The sequence below is a fragment of the Opisthocomus hoazin genome, chromosome Z, assembly GCF_030867145.1.
Source record: "Opisthocomus hoazin isolate bOpiHoa1 chromosome Z, bOpiHoa1.hap1, whole genome shotgun sequence".
In the NCBI taxonomy this organism is placed as follows: domain Eukaryota; kingdom Metazoa; phylum Chordata; class Aves; order Opisthocomiformes; family Opisthocomidae; genus Opisthocomus; species Opisthocomus hoazin.
This window is the reverse complement of record NC_134454.1, coordinates 3,366,170-3,383,200: the sequence shown is the minus strand read 5'-3', so window position 1 is coordinate 3,383,200 and position 17,031 is coordinate 3,366,170. Positions and strand designations below refer to the sequence as shown.

The window sequence follows — 17,031 nt, the reverse complement described above, 5'->3', positions numbered from 1 at the left end:
CTTTTTTTTAAAATTCATTTTCCCCCTCCAAAACCCCTTGTCGTAAGAGGATTTCCCCGCATCACCGGCTCCAGGGAGCTACCCGGGCAAGGCGGAGCAGGAGTCTGCCCATGGCAGCCGTGAGTGGTGGCTTTTGAAAAGTATTTATTCGTCGTTCTTACTGAGCTCCGGAATCAGCGCGGAGCACTCGTCCTCAGCCTCCCTGACCCACTGGGCATTGAAAAGGGGAGGGGGTCTAAAAAGAAAAAAAATTATCTCACGTCAAAGTCAGTGACTGTGAAGCTAGCTAGAAAGGGAGACTTTTTGAGCAAGGATGCAGACGCGCTTCGTGGAGGTCACGCCGTGTCTTGAAATCAGCCCCAAGATGCAAAGGAACGGGGAAGAACAGTGGGGAAGGGCAAGGGGAGTGATCCCTGCCTCTCCCAGTAAAGCAGAGAGCAGGAGGAGTAAAGCTACAGGCCATTAAAAAAAAAAAAAAAAAAAAAAGGAAAGGAAAGGGGAAAATCCCCAGACTCCCTATTTCGAGACTTAAAACCTAACCCTTTGAGCAGTCAAAATGCCCCATGAAACCGGAGGAAGCATGTCGACAGCGCCTGTAATAGCCGTGCACACGCGTCCGCGGGCATTGCCTATGAATGGCAGATCCCCCCCCGCCCCGTCCCACCATCCGTCCCGCTGTCCGTCTGTCGGAGGTTCCGTCCGTCCTGGCCAACCCTGGGCGGAGGGTCACTTCTGACGTCTGTTGGGAAGGGGACGCCCGGCTGTCACAGACCACTTGTAACTTAACTTCACCTAACTTAACTAAAAAAAAATAAATTAAATTAAATTAAATTAAAATAAAATACAGTAAAATAAAATAAAGTAAAATAAAGTAAAATAAAATAAATTAAAAGTAAAGTAAAATAAAGTAAAACAAAGTAAAATAAAATAAAAAAGTAAAGTAAAATAAAATAAAATAAAATAAAATAAAATAAAATAAAATAAAATAAAATAAAATAAAATAAAATAAAATAAAATAAAATAAAATAAAATAAAATAAAATAAATAATTAAAAAGCTAACAACGCCTGAGGGTGTATCAAACTCTTTCCGTCGGATAAAACACATTTATCTCTCTGTGCGGGGAGCCAAGCAACTCCCTGCGGGTGCAGCCGCGCGGAATTCACTTTTTCTCGCGTGACTTCTGCCTCCGCTTGCGACCACCCCGAGCCAGAGCTTCCCACGCCAGACCCTCCACGCTCCTCGCAGGGAAAGAGCGTTCAGCACCCGGACCCCCCCGCTTTCAGTACAAGCTTTCCACACGCGATGGACCCCCATCCCCACGACAACCCCCCCCCCCCCAATTACACCTGATTCCCGGGGAAGTCGGGGTCACCCTCTCCCCCCACCCCGCAAGTGGGCTCAGCCCCTGCGGCCCTGCAGGGGATGGGGGGGGGGAGGCCGAGCTCCCCAAATTGTGTCCCCCATGGGGAGTGGGGGTCCGGATGATCCCCGGGATAGGGGCGGCCGCAGCCCCTTCCCCTCACCGGGGGAGACGCGGGACACACACATACGACCCCCTCCCCGGAGCTGTCATTGCCGACAACCCCCTCCCCTTCCCCCCCCCCCCCCCCTTGGGTTCAGCTTAGCAACATTTCCAAATATTTATTCGATTGAATATATAGGAGAAAAAAGGCCTCACTGGGCGGTGGGAGGAGGCAAGCTGGTTAGCGACGAGCTAAGGGGGGGGGCTTGTACCCACCGTGACCTCAGAGGGTTCCCCCCGTGGGGGGCTGGGGTGGGAGGGTCGCCCCCCACCGAAAAATCCCGCGCACAACCCCCTCCTCCCCCCCCCCCTCCCCCCTTGGAGACCCCAGAGGGATGGAGGGATGAAGGAGGGAAGGCGAGGATGGAAGGATGCCGGTGATGGAGGGGGCTGCCCTGCCGACCCCTTCACCTGCGGAGCCCCCCCGCGGGAGGATGGGGGGCACTGCCCGGGCCCCCCGCGACAACAAGGCAGGAGAAAACGCAGCTGGAGTCGGTTTTAAATCAGTATATTGCAGGGTACCAACAAGTCAGCAGAAACTTGCGGACCCCTCTCCACATTAACTCTTTTTTTACATTTTTCTTTTTTTTTTTTTTTTCATATTTTTTCGGCAAATAGCACTGGGTGACGCGATCGTGCGACATTTTCAGCCGCCACGGGAGATGCCCGAGGAGGGTGGCAAAGGGAAGCAGTCCGCACTCCGGAACACGGCGCTGTCTGATTAGGAAAGTTTGATCAGGGATGGGAACGCTGCTTTCCAGGCACATACAGGGAAAATCAGTGCGTCTCGTACACCCCCTCCACACCCGCGAGTTTCTCGGCGATCGGCGGGTTATGATCACTCATAAACACGAAAATTAATTGGAAAATGCGCTTCTGACCTACGAAAAAGTTTATCTGTTTTCACCAGTGGGACATCACTGCAATGAATATATTTACATCTCATTGGAAGAAACCGAGATCTGTCTTTCTCTTCCAATATCCCCATTTGTTTGGTTTATTTTATTTTGCCTTCTTTTTTTTTTTTTGGTCTGTTTTGAGGGTTTGTTTGTTTTTTCTTCCTGTGTTTTGTGGTGTTCTGTTTTGTTAATGTTTTTAACTGCTAACTCAGCCGGGTCCCCCGGTCACCCAATGCTGAAGAGCTTCCTCAGCACCTCCATCCCCGGGGGGGTGGGCTGCTGGACCCCCTCTGCCCGGGGCAGGGAACCAAGCTGCCGCTTACACAACTCCATGCGAGCGAGGAAAAGGATGGTGTCTGTCTATCCATCTGTCTGTCCGCCCATTTAATCCCCGTCCTTGCGTGCCCAGGCCTGAAATCATCCTCGCCCCCCGAAATCGCCCGTGTGTCCCCCCCTGGCCCCGACATGCAGGACCTGGGAACCCAGGCCGCTCCCCCACCCTGAAACGGGCTCTGCCCCGGCGGAGGGTCCGCCCGCAACCTTGGCTCTCCAGCCGTAAGTGCCTACTGTACAGGAGCCACTCTCGCCTCGGATCTGCTGCGCCTGGAATATTAAAAACCCCAAGCGGGTTGGGTTGAAGGATCTTGTTAATGCAACAAAAAAAAAAAAGAGAGAGAGAGAGAAGGAGAGTATGGAGGACAGCAAATTAGAAGGAAAACGTTGCCTGTGACTCCACAAACTGAAAAGCCTGCCTCATCCGGGCTGGTTTGGAGGGCACGGGAGGTGTCTGCGGGAGAAGGCGGGAGGGGGAAGAGTGTTATTTTTAAAGATCCGGCTTTATTAATACGTTAAGAAAGAGCTCCCCTGGTAGTATGTGTTCTTACAGCTCCGTCTCAGATCCCATAAAACATTAATGCGCTGAAAGCTGTTACGGAGCTCCGCACCGCCAGCCGGAAGCGTTGTGAAGCCTTTGCCTTCAAAGGAGCTCCGTTACAGGAATGGGATTTTAGATTTTCTGGGCCAAAAAGGGACGAGCCGAAGCGGAGCAGGCCTTTGGGTGCGACGCGGGCGGCCGTGGGGTGGGGGGATGCGCGGGGGCCCGCGTGGTGCGCGCAGCCGTAGGGTGAACGCAAAGGTGGGCAAAAGGCTCTGGCTCGCCACCCAACCCAACGAGCGAGGGTCCGGCTGGATTTCTGTGCGAATGGGCTGGGAATAACCTCCACACTCCATGGCTGGAGTCGGGAGGAAGAGCGAGAGGGGACGTTCTGGCCGACCGCAAGCGCGAGGCACGCGCGCCGCAGCACGCGCCGGGGGTCTGCGGGTCCTTTGGGTGGAAAAGAAGGGAAAAGAAGGGAAAAAAATCCCAAATAAACCACCCCACCTCCCAAAAACCTCACCCCAAAGGCCCCCAGAAGAAGAAAGCGGCCATGCCCACGACGGGCAGGAGTCATGGCGGCCGCATGCGTCGCGCGGCACGTGGCGACTTCAACCCGCGCCCACGGCCTCGAAGGGCAAGCAGTGAGGTGTGAACCCAGCAGAAGCTCCAGCTGTATAGGGAGGGTAAAAAACTTCGAAAATCTAGGGTAGGCCAGCGTCAACGGGCCCGCCGGCGTCGGCCAGGCGAGGTCACCTGCGGCGTCACGACGTGCCGAGCTCGCCCTGGGCCGTGACGGCTCAGCCCTGAACTCTCATTTTCCGGTCAGTTCTGGGACTGAACGTGGTTTGTACAGCGCAGTAGCACCCTCTCCCCCTCCTCCCCCCAGACCAGTACATTTTTCAAGTTCTCCCTTTTAACACCGGTACTGAAGAGTTAAAAATCCAGGGAGATTTTTTTTTCTGTGTGTTTGTTTGGGGCTGCTTTTTTTTTTCTTTTCTTACTTTTTTTATTTTTTGGTGAACTGTCGGCATGTTTCAAGCAACGAGACTCGTGGGTTGTGGGGTGATAAGTTGGGTTTTGTTTTTTTTTTTTTTGCTAAATTCTTTTATTTTTGTTTAAATTCTCACTTCAATTTTAATTCTTGAAGAACAGCTTCGACAACATATATCGCACTCATTATAAGAAGCAAAGGGTTATATCAAAAATTATTAGTATAGAATCACAGGAAACCTGGTTTGGAACCAGAAAAAAATACAAAACAGATATAGATACATAGACACAGGACAATTTTTTTTTTATAATTATTTGGAAAATGTTATTTTCCCCTAATTGTCGTTTCTTCTTTTTTTCCTTTATGCGCATACGATGTTTTAAGTTTTACAAAAAATGAAAATAAAGACTAGTATTTTACAAAATGAGTAACAATGCTCGTGGTAAGTGTTTGCGCGTGGAGTTTTTTTTCTTTTTTTTTTTTTTTGTTTGTCGGTTTGCTTGTTCGTTTTTTTTTTTTTTCCATTCTACACAAGGTTCAGTTCGGTTTCAACGCAGTTTTGTTGTGTTTTGTTACTGTACAGCATATATCAACAACAGTCCACAATAAATCCTGGAAGATCCAGTATCCCCTTCAGGTTTGATTAATATCCCCTCAATACTCATGTGTGGTTTGTGGTTTTATTTTTTTTGTTGGTTTTATTTTTTTTAATTTTTTTTTGTTTTGCTTTTTTTTGTCTCTTTTACTGTTATTATTTTTTTTTTTTTCCCTCCTCCTCTCCGGAAAAAAAAAAAACCAAAAACCGAAACAACAAAACAAAAAAAGCATAAAAAAAAAAAAAAAAGCAAAAAAGCGAAACACCACCACCTCCACCACGGACCGCGGGGCCCGTCCTTCGCCCTTCTCCCCACCGCGGCCCCAAACCTCTGCTCCTCCTCGCCCCTTTTCCTTTTTTTTGTTCAGCCTCCGCCTTCCGGGACCCCCAACCCCCCCCACCAACCCCGCACCCCACGAACTCCCCCCGGGGGGGTGCGAGCGCTCCTCCTCCTCCTCCTCCTCCTCCTCCCGCGGGTGCGGGCCGGGCTCTAGGAGCACTGGATGGACATGTAAGGCCAGTTGAAGCTGCTCCCCGACAGTAGCATATCCCTGATGAGGGTCTCGATGGGGGTTTTACCTACCAAGCGGACGAAGAAGAGCTGCTCGATGACGGAGGAGGAGACGGTGCGGAGGGAGGGCAGCCTCAGCAGCAGCTTCCCGAAGCGGCTGGGCTGGTTGGGGTACTGGCTCCTCACGTACTCCTCCAGCGCGCACTGGGACTTCTCTTGAAGGCTCTCGATGTGCGCGGCATCCGACAAGCCGCAGGCGTCTGCGCGGGGCGGCCGCGGGATGGGGTGGGGGGGGTGGGGGGAGGAAGACGAGGAGGAGGAGGAGGGGGAGGGGGAGGAGGGGGGGGGGAGGGGGGGGGAGAATGTTAGTGGCGGGGAAGCGCGCGGGGAAGCGTCGCCGGGATGGGGGGGGCACCCCCAAAAAGGCACAGCCCCCATCCCCCCGCATCCCCCCCCATCCCACCCCATCCCACCCCATCCATCCTCATTCCGCTCAGCAGCCGAAGAAACAACGCGACCCCCACCCCAAGTGTGGGTATCTCCCCACCGTATGGTGCCCACACAGTCGTGTCCCCCCCACACACACACCTCGACCCTCTATGGCAGCCCCTTCCCCAAGGACCGCACCCCGTTAAATGCCACCGAGGGGAGCGGGGGGCGAGGGGGGTACTGGGGAAAATAACAATAATTAACAATAAATAGCAATAAATACCAACAAATACCAATAAATACCAATAAATAACAATAAACAACAATAAGCAACAATAAAAAGCAACAGTAACAGCAACAACAACAATAATAATAATAACAATAATAATAATAATAACAACAATAATAAAGCAGAGGGGGTTTGTTGACAGGGCCGCGCATCCGAGGGACCTGCGGCTGCTGGCAGGGACCCGGCGAGGGGGATGCCGGGGGGGGGGGGATGCCGGGAGGGGGTGGGTGGGGGAAAGGGAGTCCCCGCTGCCCCCTCCCCCGCCCGCGACGGCAAATCCTGCGGTCTGGGAGAAAAATTGGTGGGAAAAGGGCCCGGGTTGGTGCGGGGTTGGTCTAGAGCCGGCGGTTGCGAGACACAAAGCTGGGGGGGCGGGGGAGTGGGGGGCCACGGTGGGTGAGCCCGGCCCGGGAGACCCCCGCCTACCTATATATAGGTCCAGATACCGCCCCCCCTCCCTGCACCCTGCAGAAGGACCCGACCCGGGCAAAAGCTGCGGGATCCGAGAGCGGGGACCCCGCACGCCCGGGCGTGGGTACCCACGGGCGTCACTCCGCGGGTGGGTGGTCCGAGGGACGTGTCCGAGCCTTTACGCGGGCTCCCCACCCGAAACCGGGTCTGAAAACGATGCCCCGGCGCCTTGCCGAGCGCTAAAACCGCGACCGTGGGGATGCCCCGGGTGGTTGAAACCTTCCTCATCTTTTCGGAGATTAATAATAAATATTAAAAATAAATAAATAAAAGCAAAACCCAAACACAACGGCGCTTCAGGACCAGGGGGTCAGCTGGCAGTGCGGTTTAACGCGGGTCAGAGCCAGGCTTCGCCAACGTATAGATCCGTACATGAATTAACGCGTCTTAACGGCCCCCAGAAGGACGTTACAAAACCGCGAGTGTGGAATTACGACCCTGGAAAGACACAACAAATTGTTCAAAGCGAAAATAAAAACTAAAAAATAAAAAAAAAAAAAGAAGAAGAAGGAAAAAAAACAAAAAGAAACAAAATAAAAAGAAAAAAAATGTGCCGCAACTGCATTTTTTGAAGTTTTTGAGTCTTCCCTCATCAGGAGCTGGCTTGACAAGGGTTTCCGAACACCTTCATCTACAACGCCTCGAGCGAAAAGACAAATAAGCCGTAATTCAGTAACTTCTGAAGAGGGGGAACCTCTGACCCGGGCTGCGGACCCGGCATCCCTCAGACACGCAATTATCCGAGCCGGGCCGCGCTGCCAACCCGTACTGTACCTTCGACGCGGGGACACTTCGCGACATCTAAAGGGCCGGCTTGCAACCTATATATCTTATCAAAAGCCGGGGCCTGGCCCCGTTTGCAATGTATATCAAAAAACACGGGCCTGTCCGTGTGCTGATTGCCGCAAATCACACTCCATATTTACATATATCTTGCTATTTTACATGCATTATCTGCCCATTATGCGCTAGGATCCCATTCAACTTGCGAACAATGCGATATGAAAGGGTCTCGCTGACACCCTAGCAGGGCTTTTTTTTTTTGCTTTTTTTTTTTCCCCTTCTTTATGCCCCATATGTCACACCCTTAAGGTCGGTAAAATATTTGTCGGATGTATAGGATAAGTGCACCTATGGCTGCAGGTCGCTGGACGACGCGGACGGGGATGTTGCGGGGTAGAAGGGGGGCAGGCTGGGGAGGGCGAGGGAATTTCAGAGAAAAATTACCCCTTGGGTTTTGCCTTAAGACCTCCAAGCGCTCAGAATTTTCTCATACCGGTAATATCCACCGAGCTTTAATTATTTTACGCGGCCCGGCGGGCGCCTTCGCTCGGGTTTTACTCCGCGACCTTAAAAGTGGCGGTGGGAAGGCTTGAACTCTCCCCTCGGAAGGGGATTAAAAATAACAATTAAGGGGTGCGCAGCTCGGTTAGGCGATGGAGTCCGGAGAGGTGCCATCCGCGGGAGAAATAATGCCATCCGCGTTTACCGGAGGTGAATTATTATTATTATTCCGTCTCAGAAAGTGGGCTAATGCGAAAATCCTGTGCGCGCCTCACCTTTTATTTATTTATTTTTTATATGGCAGTGTGTCAATAAGGGAAAGCTCTATATTTCTTCACGCGGTCTATGGAAAAGAAATTATGTAAATAAATAACCATTACTGTTCGGCGTGATCCAGCCTTTCCCCTTTTGTAGTGGCGGGAGCGTATTTCACGCGAGGCGTTCAGAGGAGTTTAGTGCTCAGAAAATATAGATGCAATCAGCCGGCACCTAACTAGAAATCAAAGTTCTGACTGCGCCGCGAAGAGATTTATTGGATTTAGGTTGTCTGGCTCGGTCTCTTCCCGGAAACGTCGGTTTATGGCGGGGAAAAGGTAGCTGCGGGAGTTGGCAACTCCGAAGTTTGGGGAGCCGGGGGGGGGAATAAAAAAAGGGAAGACAAAAAAATAAAAAAGAGGAGGAAGGGCAAGAAAGGAGCAGGTTTTGGGTCACGACCCAGTCGTTGGACGGCGTCCAGGATTTTACGGATTAAATACGTGCTGCCCGAAAGTTAAAAAAAAAAAACAACCGCAAGAGAGGAAACCCGCGCCAGCTTCAAACACTTCAGTCCTGCGCGGAGGACTCGGGACAACACGAAAAAAGCCTTTTCCACCGGCCAAAAGTTTGTTTGAAAGTTGTGTGGCTTCGAGGAAGGCTTCCCGTCAACTCCCCCCCCCCCCCCGGTTCGGCAACCAAAACCAACTTTCGCGAGCAGCGGGAGGGTGCGGGGAGGGGGTGGGGGGCAGGTGGCTACTGACAGCTCTATTTCCATTTCCCGAGGTGCCCCGTGCTGTCCTGCTCCGAAATAAGGTGGTCGCTCCCTTCCTCAGACCCCTTCCTGCTCCGCTCCGGGCTGGGAAGGGGATTCCTCCCTCGCAGGCGCTCGGTTATTATGTTTTCTCTTAATATACATAAATTAAAGGCTCTGCCAAAGCCGCTGACCGCTTTTCTAGCCAAGGTCGGTGGTTTGGGGAAGAGGAAGAGGGGAGATTGGGTGGTGGGTGTGTGTTCAGAAGAGAAAGAGGGAAAAAAAACAAAAACACACACACATCCCCCCCACAAATATGTCCCCATGTGGGGCAATCGCCTTCCCGGGGCCTGCGACGGGCGGGAGGGCTGAGGCACAGGCCAGCACCCACCCCCCACTCTTGGGAAGGATCTCTCAAAGTTTGGGAAAAATAATAATGATGATAATAATAATAATAATAGTAATAATAATAATAATAATAATAATAATAATAATAATAAACAGAGGGAGAGAAGGGTTCTCCGCGCCCTGAAACGAGAGGGAAGGGACAGTCCGGGTCAGGCTTGGGGGGGTTGGGGGGTGTTAACCCAGCCTGACAAACGCCGGCAGGTTTCTTTGTCACTTATTGTTTATTTTTTTTTTTTTTTTTTAAATACGTTTCCATCAAGGAGACTTATGAAGATAAAGCGCGTTAAAACGCCGAGCCGGCTAGCCGGTAAATCTTCCCGTTCGTTTGGAGCTCCGCGCTTTATCCTCCGCAGGGACACCCCCCTCCCCTCGCCTCCCCCCCCTCCCCCGACGCCGCCAGGCTGCATTTGCGTGGGGAGTGGGAGGGGGGCAGTCACAGTACGCGCCTCCGACCACCCTGCCTACGAACCCAGATCCCCCCCACCCCGCCTAAATAAATCACCCGGCGCTCAAAAATCGATATTAACACCGCGCCGGCTTTACGTCGCGACGCCGCGCGAATTCGGGAGCCGTTTTAACGCGGCGTAAATACTATTATTTTTTTTTTTTTCCACGCGCGGAGGGCAGCGAATATTGACGGATGGCGGGCCGCTGGCTGTTAAACAAGGGCCTCTGAACGATTTGCCATCTTTGTTCAGGAATGCTTTTAATTTTCTCCTCGGCCTAGTTTTAAGGCGGATTTATCGGGGCCGCGGAGCGGTGGCTAACCGGGAGGACCGGTTTGGAAATTGGGGGGGGAAAGGGGGAAGGGGACAGGAGTGAGGGGGCACCGGGGGGGGGGGGGGGGGGGGGACGGACACGACGAAAAAGGCAAAAAACAAACAAGCAGAAAAAGTGGCAATTAGCCCCCGTTCGTGGCGATAATGAGAATAACGATTAAAAAATGACAGCGCCGGGCCCCTTATCTCGCCTTGCTCCCGTTTCCGATGTTTCCCCCACCGCCTCTCCCCTTTGATGTTTATAAATTTCCCCCCTCGCAGGTTACAATAATAGAAGACGTATTATGTTCTTATAGGCTGCGACCGGAGCACTTCAAAGGCGACGCTAATGCACTTTCCCGCTAGTTAATTCGAACCATCTATCACGGGGAAAAATTGTTAACATGCATGTTTCCACCCGCCTCTGCCTAATTTGAGATATATACACACACACATATATATATATATATGCGCGGTTGTTTCTCTATTATTATTATTTAGGGGTGTGTGTTTTGTATTATTTGGGGGGAGGGGGGTTGTATTACTTGGGGGGAGGGGTGCCGTCTTATTTGGGGGGGTGTTTGTATTAGGAGGGGGGGGTGTTATTTGGGGTGTGCGTGTTGTGTTACTCGGGGGAGGGGGGTTGTATTATTTGGGTGTCTGTGTTTCGTATTATTTGGGGGAGGGGGTTAAAACGCCAAGATCGGTGGGGCTGAGGGGGAGGCCGATCCCCGGGCCCTGGGGGGTAACCCCATCGGGCGCGATGCTACCTCGGCCTTCCGCCTTTTTTAACAAAATACATTCAATTTTCCCCCCCCTCTCTTTTTCTCTTACTTGTTTCCCCCCCCCCCCCCCTGTTATTTCCGCAGGGTTTTGTTATTTCTTTTTTTCTGGTTTTCCCTCAGAGTTTTGTTGTGTGAGGGGTTTTTTCCCCCGTTTTTTTTCCTCAGGGTTTTGTGGTTTGGTTTTTTTTTTTCTTCCCCTTGTTTTTTCCCTCAGGTTTTTTTTTTCCCCTTTGGTTTTTTCCGCAGGTTTTGTTGTTTGTTGTTTTTTTTTTTTTTTCCTTTTCCTTGCTTTTTTCGTCAGGGTTGTTTGTTTTTTTTTATCCCCCCCGGTTTTTCCACAGGGTTTTGGTTTTTTGGTCTTTTTTTCCTCTTTTTTTCCTCAGCGTTTTGGGTTTCTTTTGGAGGGGGGCACCTCCTCCCCTTCCCCCACCCCACCCCCCCCGCTCGCCCCCCTCACCTGAGGTGAAGAGCACGATGGCCTTCAGGCAGCTGTACTCGGCCGAGTCGACGTGCAGCGCCTTCAGCTTCTCCACCTGCTCCTGGAAGATGCGGATGTGGTCCATGAAGGCGACGACTCGGTCGGCCGACATGGGGGAAGCGTGGAGGCCGGCAGCGGCCAGGAGAGGGGCCACGTGGAGGGGCATGGAGCACTGGGCAGCGTTGAGGACGAAGAGCTCGCTCCAGGTGAGCCTCAGCAAGGCCACCTGGTCGGTGATCTGGAGGTCGGGGAAGAAGGGGATGTTGCGGGCCCACTCGACGGCGCTGAAGAGCAGGCGGGCGGCCAGCTCGCAGATGTTCTCGATGCCCATGATGTTGTTGGGCTGCATGCACTGGCTGCCGTAGCGGGAGGTGGGGTAGGGCTCGGCCCGCAGCAGCAGGGAGATGTATCCCGAGAGATAGCAGTGCCCGTTCAGGGGGTCCCCGTTGGTCAGGGCGTACTGGCCGGGGTTGGGCTGGGTGGGAGGCATCCTTCCTCGCTGAACCGCTGACGAAAAGAAGGAGAGAAGGGAGAGGAAATGTGCATCCAGGAGGATCGCAGGCATCGCCCAGACAGCCGGAGACAATGCCGGGGGGTTTTGTTGTCTTTCTTTCTGTTGTTTTTCCACCCCCTCCTCCCCTTTTTTCCCTTCTGCCCCCCATCCCTCGCCCCCCGGCACACGCACAGGCACGGACAGACAGAGGCATGCGGAGCCGGGCAGCTGTGGCCGACCTGCATCGACCTCCCCCCCCCCCCACCTCACCCCAACCCCCCGGCATCGGCCCCGGCCCCTGCTCAGGCAGCGCCAAGCCCAGCGGCAGCCAAGCGTCCCCCCCCCAACCACGCACCCCCCGTCCCCAAAGCAGACAGGCTTCACAAAATAAACACAGATTAAAAAAAAAAAAAAGGAAGAAAGGAAGAAGGGAGAAGGAAAGGGGAAATAAAAAAAAAAAAAGCCAAGGCAAACAACACAAATCCCAACACTCCCCCCCTCCCCTCCCCTCCCACAGGCCCCCCTCCCCTCTCGCAACAAAAGGCAGCCCCCGCACTTAAAAATAAAATCAAAAAACCCCCCCCAAAATCAAAGAAATCCTCCGGGTGGTGAGAAAGTGGGGTTAAAAATCACAGCCAGCTGTTAAAAACATAGCTCAGCTCTGTCGTGGATCCCAGCCGATTGCCCTGGCAGCGCTGAGATTTAGAAGTGAACTGCTGTGTCGCTTTTTTTTTTTTTTTAAAAAAAAGAAATAAAATGAAATAATTGATTAAAAAAAAAAAAAGGAAAAAGAGAAAGGCGTCCGTGTTCTTCGCAAACGCCGCGTTGTTGCCCTTCGGGCTGGAGCAGGTCGCAGCCCCCCACCTCCCCACCGCTAACTTTATTACACAGAGTCAGCTTTCCACAGAGGACACCCCCCCGCTCCCCAACCCCCCCCCCCCCCCCCCCAGCAAAGTTCTCCCTGCTAAAAGGAAGAGAAAGATTAAATATTATCGAGGGGAAAGGGGGGGGGGGCTGTTGGAATAAAACAAAACAGAACAAAAGAGGTCCGAACTTACGATAGCCAAACATTGGTGGAGGAAAAAAAAATAAGAAAGGGGGGGGGGACAGGGTGTAATTAATATCTTTGGTGAGCTTGCCGCCGCGGAGAAAGCCTGCAGTCAGCGTTGCACGGCGAGCGCACAGGCTTCGCGACTGCAAAAAAACGCTCGGGTTCATTAACCATCTCCGCCTCGAGTCCCGAAAGATGACCGAAGTTGGGTTGGTTTGTGGGTTTGTTTTACTTTTTTTTTTTTGTTTTTGGTTTTTTTTTCCTTTGTTTTTTTTTCTTTTTTTTTTTTTTTTTTTTTTTTTTTTTGAAGCCGTGTGTTTGACTGCGGCGGTGCCAGCGCCGTGTACACAAAGGTGACTTCAGGGGAAGGCACGGCTGCCCGGGCTCCCTCCCCGCAAGCACCCGCACCCCACTCATCTTCCCTCCGTCACGCGTTTTCTCCTCAACTTTCCTCTTTTTCTGCTTCCACCCCCCACTCCCCCCCCACCACCCCAAGCCCTCCTCTCCTCCAGGGCCGGACCTCTCTGCCGCTGCCCTCCAGCCCACCTCTCCCTCTCCAACCTGCTCATAAACTTGGCGGTTATTTTTCAATTCACTGCCAGCACAATTTCAACTTGCTTTCCCCCCCCTTCTCCTCATTCCTTATTTTATTTTTTTCATTTTTCCTTGCTCCCCACCCCCCAACAACCCCCCCGACGCCTACCAACTGCCCCTGAAGCTACCCATGAAGTCGCCACATCTGCCAGCTCTTCCAGATCTGGAGCAGCCCCGTTCCTTCTCCTCGCGGCACACAAAATACATATTTTTAAGACCAGTTAAGGAGGCGGCAACCCTCTCACTGCCAAACCGCCGCTGGTGTGGCTCTCAGGCGTCTCTAACGACAGTCGCGGGGTAAACTTTAACCCTAAACCGAGGGAATAACGTTTCGAGGAGGAAGGAGGGCAGGAGACCTTCCTATGCCAGAGAAGGAGCCCAAACGCAAGGAAAACCACGGCTGCTCTCGGGAAGGAGGAGGAGGGGGGGTGAAAAAAAAAAAAAGAGTAAAAAAATAAAATAAATAACATAAGTGGCAGAGCAGCTGGAAGCGGTGAGGAGCCCGCTGCCAGATGCAGGCTGCGGATGCTGCTAAGAGGAGAAGGACCGGTAAATAGGTTATAAATCGCGATTTGTATGCGGGCTTTAAGGAGAGGGTGGAGTTTGAAGAAGAAATAAAATGAGCAGCGTGCTACCAGGGAGAAGGGGGAAAAAAAAATGACAGAAGTACAGAAACCCGGTTCAGTCACAAACTTTCCTTTGAACGCGAGGAGTGAAAACAAGGCCAAATCTCTCACAGCAGCACACTCCGGGGCACCGGGAAGCGGAGATACAGCGGCATGTTTCCCCCTCTTTTTTTTTCTCCCTCTTCCTTTCCCTTTTTCACCCCCTTTCCTCTTTTCCTCCCCACTTACAAGCCTTTCACCTTTCTTTCGGGAGGGGCGGGCAAAAAAAGAAGGAAAAGAGGCCGGGAAACGGATCTGGGGAGAAGTGTTGCGGGTTCAAAAAAGAAATGATGGGGGGGGAAAGGGGACGTGCGTGCGGGGGGAGTGGGTTGGTGTGAAGGGAAGCTGAACGGGAGCACATCTCGTAGGGGAGAGAGATGCATCCTGCGGGCCCCCCCCCCCCCCCCCCCCCCCGCACACACTCCCCCCCGGTCTCACGCCAACAATAGACAGAACCACGTCCAAACACATGCACGCACGGGGGGAGAGCGGCCAAGCGATAAATATTTAGCGAGCGGCCGAGATAATAATAATAATAATAATAATAATAATAATAATAATAATAATAATAATAATAATAATAAATTCCGCGCAGGATGAGCGTGGAAGGGGCGAGCGCGTCCGCGCCGGTTCGAAGGGGGTGGGGAGGAGAGGGAAGAGAGGCACCAAAAAACAAAAAAAAAAAGAAAAAGAAAAACAAAACAAAACAAAACAAAAAAAACAAAACACGAGGGGAAAAAAAAAAAAGCGAGGAGAAAACACTACCGACCAACCCCACCGTCAACAATAACAACAAAACCTGGCGCGGGGCTGCCAGATGGAGTGCAGGCAGAGGGGGAGATTGACGTGTGGATGGGGATGGAGGGGGAGACCTAGGTCGCCGCCGCAGCCAATAAATATATATATATATGTAAATAATGTATATATGCATGCCACGCGCCTATAGATGTATGCGTATATGTATGTATGCGCGTTTATACATATATATTTGTGTGTAGACGGGCACACACACAGACGGAGCGGGGAGGGGGGGTGCGGGATGCGCGGGTGGGATGATGTGCGGGGAGATCCCCCTCTTCCACCCGCGCTCCCGCGGACCCGCGTGGGAGAAAAAGGGACCGGGGTAGGGTGTGGGGGTGGGGGGGAAGGGGAATCGGACCGCGCTTCGGGGGAAAGAAAATATTCACCTTCCCGCCTCATGCCGACTTTCAGGCACTTCTTGAGGCGGCAGTACTGGCACTGGTTGCGGTGGTGCTGGTCGATGGGACAGTTCCTGTTGGCGCGGCACGTGTACGTCAAGTTCCTGCGGACGCTCCTCTTGAAGAAACTTTTGCATCCCTCGCAGGTGAACTGGCCGTAGTGCTTCCCGCTGGACTTGTCCCCGCAAACCACGCACTCGATGTGCTGCTGGCTCTGCCCGGAGCCCTGCTGACCCCCGCCTTTCTCCCCTCCGGCTCCCGGCGTGGACGGGGGTCCCGGCTGGCTGGGGGTCTGCGGGGTGTGGGGTGCCGCCGAGCCCCCCCTGCTGCTGGGGGGGGGGGCTGGTCGCGGGCCGGCTGAGCGGCGGAGGGGTTGGGGCCGCTCGGGTTGCCCCCGGCCACGTCTTCCTGCGGATCTCGCCAGCTGCTAACTACCATTGCCATATCTCGGGCCCAAAAAAGTGCCGGGGAGCGGAGCGTCTCGCTGCGGGCTGCCGGGGTGGGAGAGCGGGGGCCGGGCGGGGGGCGGCCGGCCGGGAGCCGGGGGGGAGCGGGGAGCGGGGGGAGCCTGCCTGCCGCCTGCCTCCTCCGCCTCGGCCGCTGCCCTGCTGCCGCCGGCTGCAGCCGCTCCTGCCGTTTTCTTTATTTTATTTATTTTTCGCCGAGAGTCCCCCTCCTCTCGCTCCGGTTAGGAGATTTTTTTTTTTTTTTTTTTTAGGGAGGGGGGAGGGGGCGGTGGAGGATCCTTCCTCCCCCCTCGCTCTCTCTCCCCTCTCCCTCTCCCCCTTTTTTTTCTTCCCCTTTCCTCTTCCTCCCTTTCCCTTTCCCTTTCCTGCCCTCGCTTTCCCCCCCCCCCACCCCACCCCCCCACCACCACCCCAACCCAAACCCTCTTCTCCTTTAAAACAACCCCCCCCTCCCCTGCCGGGCCGCTCTCCTCGCCCTCCCCTCTCCCCCCCCCCCCACACCCACCCACCCACCCCCACCCCCTACTCCCCGCCGCTTCAAGTTGCAAAATCAGAGACGGCGGAGCGGGCTGCGGGGAGCGGCATTCAGGGGAGTTCAACGCGCCGGACACGACACACGCGGGGCGGGCGGGAGCGCGCGAGCCTCTGCGCCCCCCCACCCCCTCCCCCCCTCCACACAACCCCCCCCCCCTCCCTCCTTCTTCCCCCCCGACGAACTCGCGGGGCCGCGGACGCGGGCACACGCGGTCCCGGTCGCGCTAGGAGCGCGGAGGATGCGCGGGCATAGGGGAAGCCGCGGCGCCGGCGAGGAGGAGGAGGAGGAGGAGGAGGGAGAGGGAGGAGGAGGAGGAGGAGGAGGAGGGGAAGGAAGAGGAGGAGGAGGAGGAGGAGGAGGAGGTCGCCGCTCGCCGCTCGCCGCCGCCGGGGCCCGGCCGCCGCCGCCGAGGCTGCTCCCGGTGCGGGGTCTCGGTGAGGCGGGAGGAGGAGAGATGAAGGCTCCTCGTCGATCAGGGGATGGAGGTGTCCGGGGGCCAGGTCCGGGGCAGGGCGCAGTCAGCCATGCAGGGCGGCGGAGCCGGGGAGCGCGGCGGAGGCGGGCGGGGAGCTGAGGCAGTTTGATCTCCTGTCGCGGCGGCGGCGGCGGAGGAGGAGGAGGAGGAGGAGGAGGAGGTGGTGGAGGAGGAGGAGGAGGAGGAGGAGGTTGCCGGTCGCTGCTCTTTCTCTCCCGAGCTGCTCTCTCTCGCTCTCTGTCTCTCA

At 54.1% G+C, this 17,031-nt stretch overlaps 1 protein-coding gene across 1 annotated transcript; it reads right to left on the bottom strand.

The window, feature by feature from the left end:
• Positions 1-4,791: 4,791 nt before the first annotated feature.
• On the bottom strand, positions 4,792-16,077 carry NR2F1 (nuclear receptor subfamily 2 group F member 1). Its single transcript, XM_075410614.1, is given in 4 exon segments — positions 4,792-5,657; positions 11,285-11,812; positions 15,296-15,647; positions 15,650-16,077. Coding segments are annotated over 4 exon segments (1,263 nt in total). The 5' UTR covers positions 15,752-16,077; the 3' UTR covers positions 4,792-5,376.
• Positions 16,078-17,031: the final 954 nt, after the last annotated feature.